The sequence below is a fragment of the Paralichthys olivaceus genome, chromosome 20 (genome assembly GCF_024713975.1).
Source record: "Paralichthys olivaceus isolate ysfri-2021 chromosome 20, ASM2471397v2, whole genome shotgun sequence".
Lineage (NCBI taxonomy): Eukaryota > Metazoa > Chordata > Actinopteri > Pleuronectiformes > Paralichthyidae > Paralichthys > Paralichthys olivaceus.
Window position 1 is genome coordinate 9,669,773 of NC_091112.1, and position 20,165 is coordinate 9,689,937.

A 20,165-nucleotide genomic window follows, 5' to 3' on the forward strand; every position below is an offset into this window, starting at 1 on the left:
TAGCAGTTGACGTCAGTGTGACAGGCACAGCACGTTGGTTTGTTTCACTCAACAGGAGAAATTAATCACACACATTTAGAGTAACAAGAGAACATTTCAGCTCTGCATTAACTACACTCATGCTGCTTTGATGGCCATATTAAAACAACATTTTCAGACTTCTCAATGAGGCTATTTGTTAACTGTTCCAACTTAACTGTCGCGGAAGCTTTCAGGTGAGCATGTATGTAAATGTATACGCAGGCTCTTAATCACCATGAAGAGCAACTCAGCTCTGTGATGTGAAAGATACAAGATCCCTTCATCTGTCGTGGAACTGAGTGGTCCCGGAGTGGAGTCAGCCGCTGGTTATTGGTTGTGAAAGTGTTTTCACCAAACTGGATCTAAACTCTAACTCATTCTTTTGTGCACGTAGCCTACCACAAGGCCGAGCATTTATAGTTGTGCGTGGGCGTGTGAGTCAAGCTGCAATTACACCAAGAACTGCTAGTGGCCATAGAGTTTCTATGCTGGCGATGAGTGTCTGTGCTTCTGGATTCGCTTATTTAGAACTTCTCTGGCGTCTGAGTTTTCCTCAGAACAGTATTATTAAGTGTTACTTAGTGTTACTAAGTGGATCGTGTTGGAGCTGGAGCTGATAAATGTTGAAGAGTAATTATTTCTTTCATTTTTAAAGAAAGAAAGAAGAAAAGAAAGACATCGACCGTTTTTGTTCCTTCAACTCAATTATACATACATTACGGCCTGAAGGGCACTCTTGGGTCCCTGCTTTCACCATCTTGTACCTGCTCTTCTCTGAGTTTCATCAGTCCCGTCCTGATCCTGTTCTGAGAATGGTGGCAGTATGTAAAATTTAAAGAACTGACTTTAAGTGTTCTTAAATGTAATTTCTGTGTCACACACATGAAAGCCTTTTTATGGGAATATGCAGAACAATATCCTGCTTCCTGGGCAATTTTTCTTTGGATAAAAATATCATCATTGATGTGTCATTCAAATACTTGTTCCTCCATCAAAGTGCTGTGTTAAAGTGCTCACCGTCAGTGGCAGTTTCATGTAAAGTAAAGCATAATGCAGGCACATTATAAGCAGATTACATCTATTAGTTACTGCTGTGCTGCATGCAAATGGCATGCCCATGGGAGAGCAGAAAATCATTTTAAACTTCAATAAGTTACAAGCGGTGGCAAGTCTACCCATAATCTGCACAAAGCCCCAGGCAGCAATGAGGCTGGATGCAATTAGAGGGAAGTAAAATTCTAGCCCGTAAACAAAGAAAAAATGTAGAAAAGACTGAAAGAGAAATGAACATCGTGGTGTGAGATTACCTCGTCTTTGATGAGGTCGGCTGTTGCTCTTTTTAATTGTCACACTATAATGCTACTGTTTACAGCGAGGATAACTACACCATTTGTTGTACTCTGACAAGGAAAGAATGACTTGAGGCCGACATGTCTTTGTCATATTAAATAATAATACGTTTCAATCATAGAGCGATGCAGAGATCCTTGCATGTAACATTCAGCTGTGCAAATTCAACATTCTGAAGAAAGAACCACACAGACTTGGAGGAAATAGGCTATTCTGAGTAGGAAGAAATTCTGGTTGTGGTCGTTGTGCTGCTTTGTTAGCTTTTCAAGAAACACTGAGATTGGTTGAATATTTTGGCTTAAGAAGGATTGGAACTTTGTCGAGCATGGGTTCTACTTGCTTCTTATTTTCGAATATTATTTTAATACATTAGAAATATTTTCTTCTCAAATAAGAACATAGCGACTTTTTTTTATCATTAAATTCTAACTTTATTCTTGTAGTATTATGCCTTTTGGACTTTAGTCTCAAAATCACACTCCCTCGAATTATCCAGCTGGGTGATTTTTAAAAACATATAAAGGATTCTTTAATGTTGTGTTCGCTTTAGATTAAGTCATTTTCAATATCTTTTAAGGGAGTTTAATCTTCAACAATTTCATATTTTACAAACTAAATACTGATCTGCGAGGTATCTCAAAACTCCAGATGTCAGATAGGGCTGTAAAGATTAAAATAATTTCCTCTGTAATAATGTGAAGTGATAGATTATTATTAAAGGTACTTAAGTATATACTGCTCGATGAAACGTTCTTTTCACCATTGATCATTTTTGCTTCACATTACCTCTATAATGTTCTTTAGAGCTCTCGTCTCTAATTTTCATCATGTTCCTGAAAATTGCCTTTATTCATAACTTTGGAGAATTACTAATGTAGCCACTATTGTTCATAAAGTATTACATAATATTATATTTATTATATATAATGGAGTAATATCTGATTATGTGAAGGCATTGAGACCCAAGAGGTTTGTTTATTGATAAAAGTGTGAATCCTGTTTGTCCACGCCTCCAGTCCCCTCCCGTCCTCCTGCTATTGGTCTACTTCACACATACTCGCGTCTGATTGGATGAAAAACCTTTCCGTCGTCCGTGTTGACGGTAAAACCCGGAAGTGTCAGAGGGAAGAAGTGGTGTGTTGGCATCCTGGAGACATTTCGATCAAAGTGCAATAAAAAGCCGTCGCTCGTGTCCTCACGCCGCGCACACACGTGTCGTTATGCGGGGACACTTCCACTGAGCAACCGGAGCAACGTCAGCAGTGTAAGTCTCTTCGTGAATACAAAGACTTGAGGGCTGCCTCCCCTGAATTACACAGATTTTGTTTGAATTGAACAATAGTCTTAATTTAGGTCTTCTGCAAATCATGTTTGGGATTCTCGTGAATGTTCAGGTCAGAGACAAGAAAAAGTGCATGTGCGTGTGTAGTTGATTTGTAGAGACACAATAGTTTGTCAATGCTGCACAATGCGAACAGATCCAGAGATCTACCTCCAACTAGAAATCACAACCCACAGCTTTGTGTTAACATTTGCATGTACTCAGTTCCCATTTTATAATGTTCACTGTGCTAAAGCTGACACTGCCAAGCATATCTTACTTTAAATGAATCCTACCTTTATAAAAGGTAGATTATACAAGTGATGAGACTGTATAAGAAGTGTTAAAAGAAGTGTTTGAAAAGCTTTGTTGAGGTTTGGAAAACTATAAGAAACAACTCAATATCATGTCCACGTTTATTCATGTCATTCAATCCACATCTGCAGAACATACAGGGGAAAGAAACTGTGGTTCTCAGGACCTGTGTGCACATACAAACAGTTAAAGGACAAAACACACAAAAGCAGCAGTTTGAAAATACAATTACAATAATCAAACATTGCCTGAGTCACTATAATTTTATACAACACCAGAGTGAGGGCTCAGAAAATCTCACAGATTTCTAGAGCCTGAACGTTGACGTCTCTTTGTTCACTTTGTTTGTGAGCGTGGTTCATTCCCCAAAGATGCTCATTTTTAATAATGTAAAACTGAGAAAGGCAGAAAATATTCACATTGAAGAAGCTGGAGTCAGAGATGATCACTCCACATAGTCCAGCTTTTAAAACAAAGCTTCTTTTAAACTTTTATTCTTAATAACAGACTATTATTACTCCCATGAAAGTACGATTTTTCTGCAGGACTACATTAAGCGAGGTGGATCTAATAATATATAATAATATATAATGGTACCTGAGTTTATTTACCCCTGTTCTACTACCAGAGGTAGACTGTTTTGATTCTTTATGTTCTGATACTGATTCAGTTATATCAGCAGATATATATCTGGAAAAGAAATCTGGCATAAAGTCCAAAGATGTTGCTATCAAACCTTAGAGAAAAAAATGCATATAAACATAAACTGTATTATAAATTAACTGTAAATAAAAAAATAACAAAAAATACAAATACATAGAAGTTTAATTAAGAATTTAATTTAATGTAATACAGAAGTTTTCATATCGGCAAACAAAGACTGATACTGATATATCTATTAAAGGATCTTATCAGCTAGATTTTACTGTCCAGCCGATATATCGATCGGGCTCTAGTTACTACATGGTCCTGTTTTCTGTCGTATGTGGATCTCCTGGATTCAAGTCATGAGGAAAATTGTTCTGCACTCGTGGTTTCTAACCCAATATTGTGGATATTCTAGATTCTGTTTTTTAAAATGAACACGTTGGCATGTTAAACTCACCCTTAGTTCAACTTGCAGTGCAGCATGGTGCTACGGCAGGTTTTACTGTGCAGGGGAAGGAACCTATGCTTTTTAATTAGGGGAACATTGATCATGAAAAGCAATTATTAAAGTCAATGTCATACTTTGTCGGGCCTATTTTAGATCCCCAGTAAAGTGAGATTATTATTAACATTGTTAATGACCAGGAAGTATCATTACTCTTGTCATTTATACATGTAAGATTACGCAGTGGTTAAGGAATTTTCCCAACAACGCAATTGTCAGTAGGCTTAGAATTTTTTTGTAATAGTCTGCACACTTCCTTGCTATTTATACCCCACAGCTGCAAATCCAAAATACATCTGTAGACGTGTCAGAGAGGCTTCAGATGGAAAAGGCCTCAATTTAGATACAATAACATGATGTTGCTCCACAGTGCAAGTTAGCTGGAAACTCTGAGACGTCCAACAACAAACATTACATTCGGACAATATCCTCTTTTCCTTTTGCCGTCCTCTCACTTCCTTTAATGTGCTGACTCTGGTTTCTAGAGAGAACAATAGCTTTGCAACACATCATCCTTCTCTGCCGGCACCAACTGCATTTGAGATGTAGGTGAAAACAGTGTTTTTTGGTTTCAGGTAAAATTCAGGTGTCCCGTGAGAAGCACAGAGAGACAGCCACCTCCTTGAACATGCTAATTTGGTCTCTATCCTCTATTCCCCTGCTGCACCTCTAGACTCTCCACCGCTCCTGTTCTTCTTGGATGCACTTACATACTTTTTTATTTCCTTTTCGCATTCACCTCTTGTCTGTGCATACGTGCAAACACATTTATTATTATTATTATTATTATTCTTTCATTATCTATTATAAACAAAGACCAGCACTACTGATGCAGTGAGAATAAAGGATGTTGGATAGATGCGAGAAAAACACGCCTGGATTATTCTGTTACACAAGCATAGTTACACACTTGCTTAGTTATGTGCACAGTCTAAAGATACTATTTATATTGTTCCTAACTCTTTCTCCTCATGTCTTCCCTGTGAGCCGTCAGGGTATTCAAAGAGAGAGCTCATGGTGTGAAGGGAAATGGTGTTAGACTAAATGAGATGGATAGGAAGTGTGCATACTGTGAGTGTAACACACAGCGAAGGTGGTGAGAATGAATTTAATTATGTCGAGCAGATGTATGTGAAAGATAAACCATCTGTCTGATCAAAACTGACTCCTCTTCGCTATATATGATCGTGTATTAACTTGAATCCTTCCCGCAGATTTCACCAGTTATCTCCGGCTACAGTAGCGGGAACGGAGCGGCGTATTTGCTTTAACTAAATGATCAGGTTTAACACTGAGGCCCAGCTGTGAAATTCTCGCACTCTGAAGGTTGTTTTTCTTCTCATGTCTTGTCAGGCTGAGGAGGGAAAAGATGGGGAAGAAAGATGCCAGTGCGACCAGATTGCCAGTCGAGCAGTACAGAAAACAGATTGGTGAGTATCCCGGTGCTGATCTATCAATTTGTTAATCAATATTAAATCAGCCAACTGTGAAGAAAACAAGTAACAATGTTAGTATTATTAGTTGATAATAACAGATTTAATGAAATGATATGCTTGCTTGTCTTTTCTTTCTCTGAGCTCTCTGGACATTTTCTATATCATATGATTGATGGTTTAATCAAAACATTGATTGATTATCAATATATTGAAACAATAAATGCTGTAAATGTTTTCATGATGCTTATTGAGAGTTGAGATTTGTCTTCGACTGGCAAAACCATCACTCCCTGCTTCATGTGGGCAACCTCACCACAACACAGGGCTCTGCTCATCGCTCTGTCATAGATACAAGCTAATGTCACTCTTAATAAATCACGCACCATACTGTGTTGCAGACAGCAGCCATGCATTTGTTTCATAACCTGAATGTTTCAAACTGCCAATCAGCTCACATCTTTTTGAAGACATCCACATGTATCACTATGTAAGAATTAGCATGAATTTTTTAACAATTTCAAATGGATCGAATAGAAAATCAAATCAGACTCGCTGGATTATATACATGCTGTGGAAGTAATTACACTTGGAGACAAAGTATCTGAGGTCATTTAATTTATGGACAGTGAATTCCACGCCTAAGAATCTGCCCCTTTTGATATCATGTCAGAAACTATTTTGTCATTGTAATACCACCCTAATCCTGCTGTACTTTGTTTCCCTTTCTCTCCCCTTACATCACAAAGGCCTAACTAAGGCAATATGGGAGGTATCAATCAAAATGTTGGGCCCCTTTAGCACGCCAGCTGCGGTTGCTTGTAGAGCGCGGCTCATATCATGTTTTTTTTTGTTTTCCTCTTACGGAGCGAAAACCAAAAGGTCGCCAGTGGCTAAGCTGGGTAATTGTAAGCAGCTATGACGCAAATGCAATGTTCTCCTCATAGGTTTTGCTTCACATCCCAGGAGGGGTATATTGTGCACAAGGATTCTGACTGTGTTCTTATTAGATACAAAAGGACAGCAATTTTTGCACAAAATAAATACTGGAACTCCAGCACTGGACTGAAGAAGGGGTGACGTAAGTGAGCACAAAGAGAGAATGAGTTCCTCCATAGAAATGGCAATAATCACAGCTATTGAGATGAGCTAAAGACACAATCCAGAGGATTCAAGTGACAAGACTAACAGGACACCTTGGATGTCGATGGCTAATTGTATCCATGGTGACCTCCACATCATCCTGTGACACAGGCCATACGATAAGAGCCATCAAGACATTTTTGGATTATGATGGTGTCAAAGTACATTAACAGCGACTTTATAAATAAGCAGACCAGCTTGTTTTAGAATTCATGTTTTAGCTTATGCCAACTGTTTGAGAGTAACTATGATTTCTTAAGTCTGGAGAACAAGAACAGTTCATCCTCACCACTCAGACATGGCCTTCGTGCTGAGGATTATTCTGGACGCTTGGAATTTCTTGTGGAGAGGAGGATGCTTCACAAACTGTTGATGAACATCTGATATTTTATCGATCTGTTTTCAGTTTTTATAGGAAGTGAGGGATTGAGCAAGCAGTTAATTTGCTCTACGAATTCACAACCCACCTGCTGAAACTTGTGTCAGTCATGACATTGTTGTGGTTCACTTCCTCCAGTCGACGGCTGTTTGTTGGCCCCTGGTGATTCACATCCTCTGACTTTCCCAGGTTTCACATTTCCCAGTGCTACCTTAGTGTTAATAAGGCTCATGAGATGTCTCTTTTTTTTGCACGACGCATTGTTACACAGACCGTGATTTTTCATTTTATGTGTAATTATCCAGCCTTCATTATCTGGGGTCTGATGAAGCAGTGTGACGGTTGCATTTGTTTTCCTATTGGGACAGAAAAATAGGATTATTTGGTCTTCGGATAACTATCCCTATCCTGCTCCTAGAAAAAAAGATGGACAACGTGTATCCACTTCCTCCTACTTTCCAGAATTGAAGTCAAAGTGTCCAGAGTAATAACGCTGCCATTTTGTGCATTGCGAGCCTGAGTCTGCAGAGTGGCGATAGGGGAAAGAGCAGCAGTATTGAGGTATCGATGATGCACACGTTTTGATGTAATTATTAACTAGTATAAAACATCAGTGTGATAAGAACTACCTAAAATGACAGCAACCACCTTTTAGAATTTTATTTGATGTTTCCAAACAAATGACATGAAATAACAAGCGTCATACCTGTTTATTTTTCCAATTTTCTTCCTTCCCATACAGTCTTTTTCTTTCTCAGCACATCTCATCAATAACAAAAATATGCAGCACAAGTGGTGGGGACACTTTGGTCCTCTCTCCCCCTACACTTTCCTACAAACCCTCAATTTCAATTTTTCAAAAGAACGGCCATCAGGCAATTTCCCTGAACCACTGTTTAACAGCAGAGGTGGAAAAACAGTGAGAGGGGGAAAATGACAGAGTGGAGGAAAGTGAAATCTTCAACTATAGCACGGGGCTGGGTCTTCTGAGAGCTGGAACGGGCCACTCATGGTAATTTGAACTCACAATAGGGTGCCTTATTCAGCGCGCAACAGCAGTAGTCCAGACTGGATGTTGAGCTGTACCATCATCTCTGCTGGAGTGCTTTTGTCATGTCAGGTGCCATCAAGCGGCCACTGTTCACACTCTCTTTTTAAATACCATTATTAGGCCTGTTATAATTGACTGTGCCAAGCTGCCCTCAGGAGAACCAGAGCTTTAGTGTTTTTACATGGAAGTGCAAGTGGTCACTGCTCAAGTTAAGATTGCTACTGCCGCTGAACAACCAATGGAAAATTATCAGCATATAAAGACACCTACAATTTCAGGTGCAGAATAGCAAAATTATTAGCTTTTAGGAAGAGAAGTGAAATATGATAAATTTAAATTTAGGTGAAATATTTCACTTCCATCTGTAGTCGGGCTGTAGTATATCCTCAAGTATATAGATTGCAAATAATCACTTATTGTATTGTGCCACCACCTTAGATTTGACCTCTCCTCTCCTCCTCTGACTTGATGCAAAGGACAAGGCTTACATTTCTTCCATGTGTCTGGCATCAGCCCTGCAGTTCCACTACCAGGCATTCTGTCAGACGCCAGGGATCTGCACCATGTGGTCACCCCTCGATTTGGCCGCCATGCCAGATAGACACAGAAGCAAAGCAAAGCGAGGCGAACTGTCAGACACACTGTCAGTGCATCGCCCGAATGGTCCCAGGCTTCTCAGAGAGAGAGAGATGGTGGACTGTCTGTCCAAATCACACCATCACCCTCCATGTAATGCATATGCATGACAACTCGTCTCCGCAGACACAAACATAGCACGTGTCCTGAATTCCTCGGGCATGTTATGCGTTTCTCTTCACAGACTTTTGGGCTTGTTTCTTGTAGTTTTGCCTTCACGTCAGTTGTGACTAGCTTTTTAAACATTACAGCACTGACTAGATGTTATGCAGACCAGGAAACACAATTTGATGGAAACTAACAAATGGATAAATGGCAATAGAGAGAATTTGTCTGCTTCACCAAAAACTGGTCATTACTAAGATACAGTAACCCTTCTCAAAGAAGGTTTAATGCACTGTCCTGAAACGGGTTCTACCAGTTTATGTTTCAGAGTTTTGGTTCGAGAATGTAAACTTACATTATAGTCAAACAGCACTGTATATGGCGCGCACATTAACTACTCATGTTTCTTTTCCTTTCGGACAAAATGCGATCCTCTTTTGGCGTCATTTTAATGGCTGGATTGCGTGACACACAAATCACATACCTTTCCGCCCTCCTTCAATCACGTGGCTAATTTTAGCTAATACCCCCTACCTACCACTTTATGCTAAGCAGAACAAAAGATCAAGATGAAAACTGATCCCTCCTCAGATGCCATTTATAGCCAGTTGACGCAATGAGGAAAAAACATGAATAGTACTACAGTAAGTTGCGTGGGAGGTGAGGGCCGCTTTCACTTTTCTCTTGTCCTCCTGACACGAAAGCAGTGATAACTTCAGTGAAAGGCGCTCTCAGGGAAGCCTCTCAGCAGGCACTCTCGGCCACCTTGCAAGGGCTAATGTTCCTCTGAGACACAGCATTGTTGTCGCTGTACCGGAGGACAGTGATGCCTTTTCAGCATGGCAGACAGAAGCAGCGAGGGATGGGAGGACAGCGTGTAGCCCAGCGCAGATAGATAATTGGTGACAGAAAGTGTCTACAGCACTCGTGCAGCAGGGGGAACAGCGATGACAAATAGGAGTGCTCATAATCCCAATGCAATATCATCAGGATTGTTGGTGTGTTTATGTGTGTGTGCATGTATACATTTGTGTGCAGGCTGCAGACCCACGGTAAAAAATAACCAAGGGAGTTATACAACAACACTTCAATACCTTACACAGTAATTCAGCATTTTTCCTCCATATAAGCAATTGATACTGATTTTGCTCCAGTTAAAAATGTATTCTTTCCAGAGTGTTATAAGTGAATTGGGTTTTGATGATTATTTGCATATTAACGTAATTTTTCCACAAACAAAACTTAATACCATGAGTGGCGAGAAAGTACGGCTGCTGTGGAAGTGTTTTCCATTATCATTATTGCACATATGGAATGCCAACATGTCCACATATAGGATGTAACCATCAACTAATTATCACTTAACAAGTTTTTCAGCCCCCTGTGCCTGTGGATTGACCGAGCACTTTCATAGTAGATGAGTAGGAGTAACGCAGGATTTACAGTCTGTCTTTATAGCAGCCATGTGAGGCTAATTAATTTCAACAAATGCTACACGCAAGACAAGGTAATATTTTGAATGTTGGTGTCACTGTGTTTTTATGTAGCTTTCTGCAGCCTCACATATTCACAACCAGCCATTTTGCTGCCGGAGAGTCCTTGCACACATTTCTGTGAATGGAGAGCAACCTGAGGTGCCCTCCAATCAAATTTCCACCTCTCCACTTTCTGACAAGTGGAGGAGACATCCAGTGGCCCTCCTAATGAATTCCCACCAGCTCACTGTCTGCTCCTGGCAACATGTTCCCCATTTCTATTAGCCCTCCTCTGAGTCAGAGGGAGGTGAAGGAGGAGTCTGTGACCAGGAGGGATGAAGGGAGAGATAGCAATTGAGTGCAAGATCTCAGAAAAAAATAGAAGCAGGGGGAGTGAGATGGTTGGAAAAGAGAAAGTGTGTGTGTGGTATGCAGCTCTGTCTTTGTTTCCAGAAACACAACATGCACACAAATCATACCCACCTCTCACATTTTCACTGCTTTCTCTCCGCCGAATCGTCCAGATGGATTTTGAAGTTTTTACCTCCTTTCGCTCCTCTTGTTCTCTCTGTCAATGTATATGAGGCTTAATTAGGTGGAGGGTAAAGTGGATTATGCGACTGAGAAAACCTTGAGGCTGATCTCTGTCTGTCACACACATATTTCTGTATTTGTCCTCAGTCTTTATGAGGATTATTCATGGTTTCACTGCACATCTTCGTCAGAATTGCATACCTAACCTCAGCTCTCGCCCCCTAATTGTAATCAAATCCTGTAAATCCTTAATGGAAGTCTGAACAATATCATCTTTAGGGACTATTATATATATGTATTATATCATATTTGTATATTATTAACTCACAATCTTAGTACTTCAAATGGGTTCTCTCAAAAATAGAAATATAAGAAGACACAAACACAGATGCAAAGACACACAGACACACAGACACACAGACACACAAACACACAAACACACAAACACACAGACACTGTTCACCAAGCTGTTGCCTTTCCACCCCATTGTTAGCAAAGTTCCTTTTCCTGCAGTGTGTTGTGTCTAATTAAAGGCAGCCAGCTCTGCAGCGTGTGAAACACACACATACACACACACACACACACATAGATAGATAGATAGATAGATATGTACTTTATTGATCCTGAGGGAAATTTAGGTGATTAGTTTGCCAAAAATACTATTGAGGGTTGAGCCTTGGGATTTTTATTATTTATTAATCATGTGATTATATTACAATTTTCAGTATAAGTGAAAACACTGAGCAGGCTTTGAGCTCCTTCATCACTGACTCTATTTCAATATTTTGTAAATCTTAAACTTGTATTTTTTGTTGTTCGGAGCACACATGACACGAATCTTATTTTTTTCAAAATTAAAGTCATGGTTTTGCTTTCATTCGATTTACGTCTTCCTATTTCTTCTCTCTCTCAGGTAAGCAGGACTACAAAAAGACAAAAACGGTCTTGAAGGCCACACGGCTGAAAGCTGAAGCGAAGAAGAATTCCTCTGGATTCAGGGTAAGACTCGCCTGGACTTTACTTTCTGTTTCACATTACTGACGTCTGCTATCTGCATGTCTTCTTCTCTTTCTGCCTGCCTGTCCGTCCTGGTCCATCTGCTTGTCTGTCTCTCTGCCAACCATCTTCTTTCCATTTCTCTGTCTGCCTGTTTCAGAGTGTGTCTCACTAGATCACTTTTCACATCCTCTACTCAATCATAACTTACTATAGACCTTATGGGAATGTAGCAATATACATCCACCTGGACTGATATGACGTGGGGCCCTGCCAATCTGCTGAAGATCTGTGAAAAGTGTTGAAAACTTGAGGAAAAGAGGGATCTCCGTGGAATAAAGTTTACAGTCCTCTAACATATCTGCAAGGAAGCAGACATAACTCACAGCTTTTTAACACACAGTGAATTCCTGGAAGGATTAAATGTTAAAAGAGCTTTGGGGAGGGGACGAGGAGAGAAAGTGGGAGAAGCAAGGGAATACTAAAAGCAGAGAGGAATAAGAGACAAAGAGAAAATAAGAAAGTGATAAGATAGAATTGAGTAATGTGAAAGTAAAGGGAGGTGAGGGTGTTGCCAGGGCAGAGAAATGCGTCTCTCTCCGTTGCTTTGTCACACTGCAGCGATTAGAAGCTGTTGTGCAGGCGAAGATGGATGACACCACGTTTATCACTCTGCCTGCTTATGCTTTCCCTCGTTCATTTGGCTCAGCAATAAAGAATTTTACTATTCCAAGGTTGTTTTTTTTTTGCACAGAGTGAGCTCCTGCAAATTAAATCTACAGTTTGGTGATTTTTATATTTGTTTTTAAGTGAGAGTTAAATAATTCACGTATGTCCGCTGTTATTTTTGTAGAGTTTCTTTTCCTATGCAACATTCAAAAACCGTCTTCTGTTTCCACTTCATCTTTAAGCGTCAGATTGTATGTCGTACACAGAGATGAACAAATCACAGTGAGGATTTAACACTGGGTGAAATGGTCAGGTTTTAAAATATGCATCTCTTAGACACGCAAGGCCTCATTAAGCACGTCTTTAATCCAATTAGATTAGTCCATATCTTGAAATATTGATATTGCTCATGAATAATTCAGTTTTTTTCACGCCCAAGATGAGGGGAATTTTCAGAGGTTGGATTAAAAATACCTCTGGGACGAAGATATTAAACCGACGCAGACCTCTTGGCCCCCGAGTTCGATTGAAATTCAGCCCAGATGTAATGGATGTATTTGGTCACGCTTGCTTTGCCGTTGAGTCTTCTTTGGTGTTTTATAAAGTTGTGATTTTTACATCTGTGATGAGAGTAGACCCCCCCCCCCCAACATACAACACACACCCTCCTCCTAACTTTTGGTTTTTGGCAACAATGGTTTATATAGATATGTTGCTTTATGGGTAATTCTCCTCTCCTCCTCCTCCTTTCTCTTCTTCTTCCCTGGTTCTCTTCTCTCCTAATCATCCTCCTCCTTCTACTTCTTCTTCTTCTCCTTCCCTGGGTAAGATTTTTTGTTTTTTTTGGCAACGATGGTTTATCCAGACATGTTGCTTTCTTCTGTCTCCTTCTGTCTTCTTCTCTCGTCATCCTCTTCCTTCTTCTCCGTCTTCTCCCTGGTTAAGATGCTGGTCTCAGATGCAGCTGGCATCTCAGAAGGGCCAGCAGACATGGCAGGCACAGAGAATGCGGCAGCTGCCAGGGCAGGCTGTCTCAGGGCTGTCCCAGTGGCGGGGCAGTCTGGTAAAAGTTGGCAGAGATAAGATGGAAAGACTAGGAAAAGAGAGAGCATGGAAGGGAGAACTTCTGTTCCTGCAACAGTGATCTTGTCAGGGTTGCACAAAAAAATGCTGAGAAGTGGAGTAGAGCAGCCACCTGTTGCACAAGAACCTGTTTTCATACACAAATTGAGTCGGGGTATTTTTCTGTCGTGGTGTCCGTTACCTGGATGCAAAGCTGCGGCTCTTTCTGAGTAGTGGATGGCTTGAGGTCAGGACGGCAGAGATGAAGGACCTGGCAGGGAGTCTTGTTCCAGCCTCTCTTCAGGTTGCTCAGGGAAGAGGAAGCACCTTGGAAGTCGCTCCAGCACACGAGCATGCAGCACAGGAAACGAGCCTGCTGTCTTGTCTAATTGGCACACTAGCCTTCTGTTCAGTTCTGCACTGTTCTCTCTCAGTCTTGTTTAGCTGCTGAGCTGAGTTCGGAAAAAAACTTCTTGGAATTAGCCGAGGATGGAGGCTACCAGCTGTTATTTGTGAATATATATGATAAATAATACCATATAGAACAGAAATATAAACATGTTTACTTGTTTTATGAATCCACCCAATTTCCTCTAGTCAGTTTTTGGTGGCACTATGCCATAAAAACCCATTTACTCTGGCATGAAGCTGCAGGTTTTATTTTGAAAGAGTAATTCTGATTGAGATGTGTAGGAGTTATTAAGCACCATTCAAAGTCATTGGTAACTAGACGTCACTAGAACTCAGTAGAGTACTTATCCTCCATCAAAGCCAAATGGTTTCCTTATTAAACCCCATTTAAAATCAGTAGCTCCAGATTTTCACACTCTTTAAATATCTTTAAATATCAGTCTCCCTGAATTATTCCTTGTGCAATTTCAAATAACGCCCATTTTCACAATTCGATCCTTCTTGGCCCAGGTCCAATCCTTTCACCAAGTTTCGTGGAAATGTGTTAAGTAGTTCTTACGTAATCCTGCTCACAAACAAACCAAACAATGGACCGGGGTGAAAACATAATCGCCATGGTGTAGGTAATAAACTAAAAGAAGTAAAAAGTTTCAGTGTAATCTGTGACAGATGCTGTGTTGAAAACCGGGACCCTAACAGCAACATCTGCTTCTGAAGCCGGCTTCTGGATTCGTTATCTGTGCCGGCCATTAGGTTTATGAGGCCTGTTCACACTTTTTAGTTGGTGAGCAGCGTTGCCAGTTAGCACATGGGAATTTGAAGATTTTTATTGCCTTTTATGCTTTTTGATTTACTACAAGCTTTATGAAAGAGTTGAGATAGTTGTGATAAGGCTTGTCCTGCTCAGAGTGGTTTAAGTGTTCATATAGCATGTGAACAGTACAGGGCTATATAAAACTTATTTTCAATTGTTTCACTGAAGATAATCAGATTTAAACTCAGTACATGTGTGACCTATAGCTACAATTGATAACAGCAGTTATGATGAGTGAGATTTTTGTTGACAGTAGCCCACTAATCATTCAGGGGACAGAACATTATGAAAAACAAATTTGGATAATCAATCAATCGGCATTTTTTCAGTGTTTTCATTCCTGGTAAATGAAATGGTTATTTGAACATTTACTTTTGAGCCCTGGGAAGTTGTGGAGTTCTTTTGCAGTTTTCAGAATAATTAATCGAAAGAAAAATGAATACAGAAAATAATTATTGGTTGAACCCCTGCAAAAGACATTGAGTGAAGTGTTAGAGAAGGTAATGTGATTTGCTCCAGCTCCCCCTGAGACGCTTAAGGATAAATGGTAAACGTATCTATGGTAAATGATAGATATGGATGGACGACTTGTTCCTGTTATTTGAACAGATGAGACATTCTTACCATCCTCAGATCAAATGCAGCAGCAGTAGCTTGTGCCTGTGTGCCACCTACATACAGTTGCAAATACTCTGAAACTCAGTCTGCACATACAGACTGACGTACATACACTTATAGTTGTATATGTGTATATACACACAATCCAGCCCAGGAGCAGAATAAAAGGCGAGTCGAGGGGATGTTGAGCTGTGGCTTGTCACCAGGGTGACGGAGACCCAGCTCCCAGCATGCATACGTGTGCTGCAGCTGTCGGTGCTGAGAAAGCGACATGATGAAGATGATGATGTGCCTGGGCCCCATCCAGGGATCTCCATCAGAATGTGGGCAGAGAGCCTGTGTGTTTGTCTCTGAGTGTGTGTGTGTCTGTGTGTGTCTGTGTGTGTGTGTGTGGGCGCACAGAAATGTGTTTTTTGAGACGAGGCAAGAGTCAACACAGTAGGCCACTCTCCTCGAAAACAATGATCTCAATCAAGTGCAGGTGCTTTCTACCACTCGAGTGTTTTCACCAAAACTCCTCCAGCTTGTTTTCACAGACAAGTCAGTGCAACCAGCTGTTCTCTCTCTCCCTCTCTCTCTCTCTCTCTAAAACCCGAAGCAAAGAACGAGGGAAGAAAAAAAAAAAGGCTGGATTGTAATTTTGTGCATCCTTGTGTTTCAACGCTCACCTACGTCAGAAGCACAGCATTTCCTATGCGATCTCGTCGACGGAATTACAAATGCTCCACTTTGTCATGCTTTTTCAAAGCTGTGAGGGAGCACAATAAAAGCAGAGAAAAAACAATCAAGGCTCCATGATTTGATAACAATTCTCTTTTTCTCTGAGGCCCAGGCAAAATAGAAAAGTAAATCAAGCGGTTGGAGCCTGGCGGTTAATATATGAAACTAAAGTGCATGAAATTTAAAAGTTTTCCAATTAAGCGGGGGACTTAAAGCTGTTTGGAGGCTGTCGGGATGTAGATAAATGTGGGCTGAGGCTAATGAAGACCAATGCTGCTGATGACTAGGCACTACAACATGTACACAGATAGCTGAGGATGCCGTGACGCCTTTTAATTGTCGTCCCCACCACCACCGCAGCCACCACTACCCCCTTTCGTCGGAGTGGAATTATTATTAGGCCCCCACCACCCCTCATTTGTGCCAGGCCTTATCTCCAACTTGTTTTCTCCCTCTCTTGTTTTTCATTCTGTCTTCTCTCTCGCCACTGGCTTGAATTTTCCATCGTCTGTTTGCTAGAACCGAACTGATGTTTCCAGAAATTGTCATTCTTTTGTATTTATCAGTCTTAGTTCTTTCTTTCTCGTCTCGTTTTCTTCCTTTCTGTTTGTCATTTTTCTCTCGCCGTGACCTCGTATCACCTCCGTCCATTACTCATGAATACAAAGCATAATGGGACATTACCGGCTGATTCTGTTTCAATTGTTCAGGTAGTTTTCCCCTCAAGTGTCTTTAAGACACCATTAATAGAAGATTGAAATTATAGATAACATATTCAAGTGAATGAGAAAGTGGTTTCCGACATTTAGGCCCCTCTGTATCTGCAGAAATGAAACCTGCATGTTATGAATGAGTGTGTTTCTAATCACGTTTTGAATTCACTTGTCATTTCATTTTTATTGTCGTGGCCCATTTTTCATGTAAAAATTTCCATTTCCATGTTCAATTCCATTTTTTTAATAACCTCCAATCAGACTGTACTCTCCACTCTTTTAAAGCCCTCCAAGCTCTCCAGTGTTGATTAGAAAGTTTGCTGCTAATGAGTTCTCTTGATAAAAGAGTAACTGGCATTGTTCAATACTCTGAGTGGCCCTAATGAAACTCCAGCTGATGAAGATTGTAATCGTGCGAGCGCCACATAATGAACGAGCGCTCCAAATTCCCATTTTCAAGTTGAATGCCACTCCTCTGGAAAGCCTCAATTTGTTTGACAATTAACCAATAGAAAATCTACACACAAAAAAGAGGGAGAGAGAGGAAGGCTGTTTTGTTGAAGAAAGTTTAATTTAGCTGTAAAAATGTCAGGAGACTGATTGCAGATAGAATAGATTATTATAGAGCAGTCACTCAAAGGTCTTTTTCCTTGATGTTTTGCTCCCTAGAATGTGGATGTCTTTGCATCCAGAGAAAACCTGAAACTGATTTATTATTCATTCCTCTTCACAAATATGCAAAGTTCTGTCACACTTTACTGAAGCTAAACAAGAAAAACACAAAAGGGTCTATCTTAGTAGAACAACAGTCATCCTAAAGATGGTATGTTCTCACCAAACACGATTAACGGGAATATTTGCCTGTTGTCATGTGTTTGTCTTTTTAAGAACATAGTTTTTTCTCTCCTCAGGACGCGTTCCTCGTCATCGCCGCAATCGTGTTGTTTGTTCTCTGCCTCTACGCCTTCTTCTACCTCAACCTGAGCACCGAGATCAACCTAGACGGGGACGAAGATTAATAAGAGGTGGACTGCACGCTGGGAACTTTCTTATTTTATGTTACAGCCACAAAATCATACCCAGGCTTCAGTTTGTGAGCAGTGGACACACTTTGTTATTGACACATTGACAATGAACTGTCTCTTCATGAGGGAATCCATTTAACAATGTAAGTTTCAGGCCATTTTGAGATTTGACAAACATTTTCTATTGTCCCTTGATTTTCAGTGTGTGAGCATACAATGAAACTGCAGTAATTACTGTACTGACAATAATGCTATGGTTTTAAATCCATAAATAGTATTTTTTTCTTATCTTTTCTATCATTCCGCTGCAAATTCTACTTTAGGCAATGAAACTGAGCATCCTCTCACACAAGTCTTCCAAACTGCAGTCGAGCTCCAGCTCTGTTAATCATTTTCCGCCGTGTCACGTCCCACTGTTTTCTCCACTAATAGAAAAATGTAAATCTCCCGTGGAACCTCTCGTCACATCAAGACAAACACTTGCCTCACATTCCAGTGCACAAACCTCTCCTCGCGGATAGCCGGAGATCACAAAGTGTGAGATTAGAATCCACAAAGCCCTCGTTCTGATTGAACATGTGTGCGGAATACAGAGATACGCATTGTACCTGCAGCACATACATGCAGCACTTAGACAGACATCCTCTGGATTAGCATTACAAATATGAGGCTGTTCTTTCATTTGAATGGAAATTACAGACATGACTGACGCATGCTGCTCATAAGGAACACCTTGATGATTTCCCTCTTGGCAAATGTATGTGTTGTTGACCCCTTTACAGTGTGAAACGTACTCTATAGAACGAGATATCAATAGGTTTTTTTTTTCCACTTCAATGTCAGGGTCTTTTTTTATTGAGTCCACAAGCCATTTTGAAATGATATATTTTTTTGCATTTCATTATCACTTTCTGCTCTAAGCATCCAGCACATTTCAGCCCTAACTAGCAATACCAGTGCTGTTTTCTAAAAGCCAATCGATGCATTATTTTGGAAACGTCTTTTAATGCATAAAAGGCCGATACCAAAAACACAAGAGGCCTTGTGACTTCTTTCATTCCGAACATGTCTTTTTTTCTTTTCCATTGAGTCTTTTCTTAAAAAACAAGTCTTAACATCTGTGTCCGACTGTGTTCTGCGGCTCGAAATACGAGACAGATTTGGTGCTTTCAGTTTCTGCATTTTCTCCCATGACCTCCTGACCTCTTGTAAAAGACTACATGTCAAAGAAACCATTATGATAAGCATGCACCCGTACCCTCACCATGGGGCTTTTATCAGGCCTCGGTACATCCACGCACCCCCCACCCCTTGCTTGTGTAACAATAGACAGCCCGGGCCCTAATAGACCTTCATACATAACACCTGTTATCTAAAAGGTCACTGTTATCAAATACAAGAGCTCTGACATCAGCACGGTGATAAGGATCGCAGCACCATGATCCATGTTTGGCAAGATGAGATGCAAACTATTCTTCACAGCAGTGTAATGATTAGTGCTGTTTTGAATTGGTTTGAATACACATTCTACAGTTTGCTTTGTTGCTATGGTTCAGTTACTGGATGCTGTGTGATGTTTATCAATTACAATTCTATTTTTCTTTTGTTAAATTGATTTTACTCAAAAGGATGAATCTCTTCATAATTAGAATATGTATAATGTAAAAAAAAACATTAAAAAAACTCTTTTCTGCTTTGATTAATTTATTTGAATGAATGTTTTGTGATCTTGATCATGAACAAACCTGTGTGTGTTACCTGGCTGTGAAAAGAATAGCGTCATGTATACATTTCAGTTTTTTCAGCTTTCTAAATCAGGTTCCTTTAGTGCAGAGGTTCATAAACTTTTCAGCTCATGACCCCCAAATTAACCCTGCCAAAGATTTGCCAAAAGATAATGATATCATTGAGTTCACGAAAAATATTCACCTACGTGCACATGTTGCAATGTTCCCTGCTGTAGCTGTTGTTATCACATAGAGACAAAGATGGTAGTGTTTTTTTTCTTGTAAGAATCATGGTTCAGATATTTAAGTGATTTAAAATTGTATTCTATTTCTGGGAATCATCTCGAGACCCACCAGGGGGTCTCAACCTTTGGGAACCACTGCTTTTACTCGTGACTTTTTTTTCAAATCCTTGTGCAAATCTAAAGCCACTTATGTGTCAAAGACATCACTGTAATTGCAAATATTAAATTATATGTAAGAAGGGATTGTAT

The 20,165-nt window shown here is 40.2% G+C and overlaps 1 protein-coding gene across 1 annotated transcript; it reads left to right on the plus strand.

The window, feature by feature from the left end:
- The first annotated feature begins 2,466 nt into the window (after nt 1–2,466).
- triqk (triple QxxK/R motif containing) lies at nt 2,467–19,651 on the plus strand. Its single transcript, XM_020090339.2, has 4 exons — nt 2,467–2,635; nt 5,514–5,590; nt 11,830–11,915; nt 17,831–19,651. The coding sequence occupies exons 2-4, from the start codon at nt 5,530–5,532 to the stop codon at nt 17,936–17,938; spliced, it is 255 nt and encodes an 84-aa protein (XP_019945898.1). The 5' UTR covers nt 2,467–2,635; nt 5,514–5,529; the 3' UTR covers nt 17,939–19,651.
- The last annotated feature ends 514 nt before the right edge of the window (nt 19,652–20,165 follow it).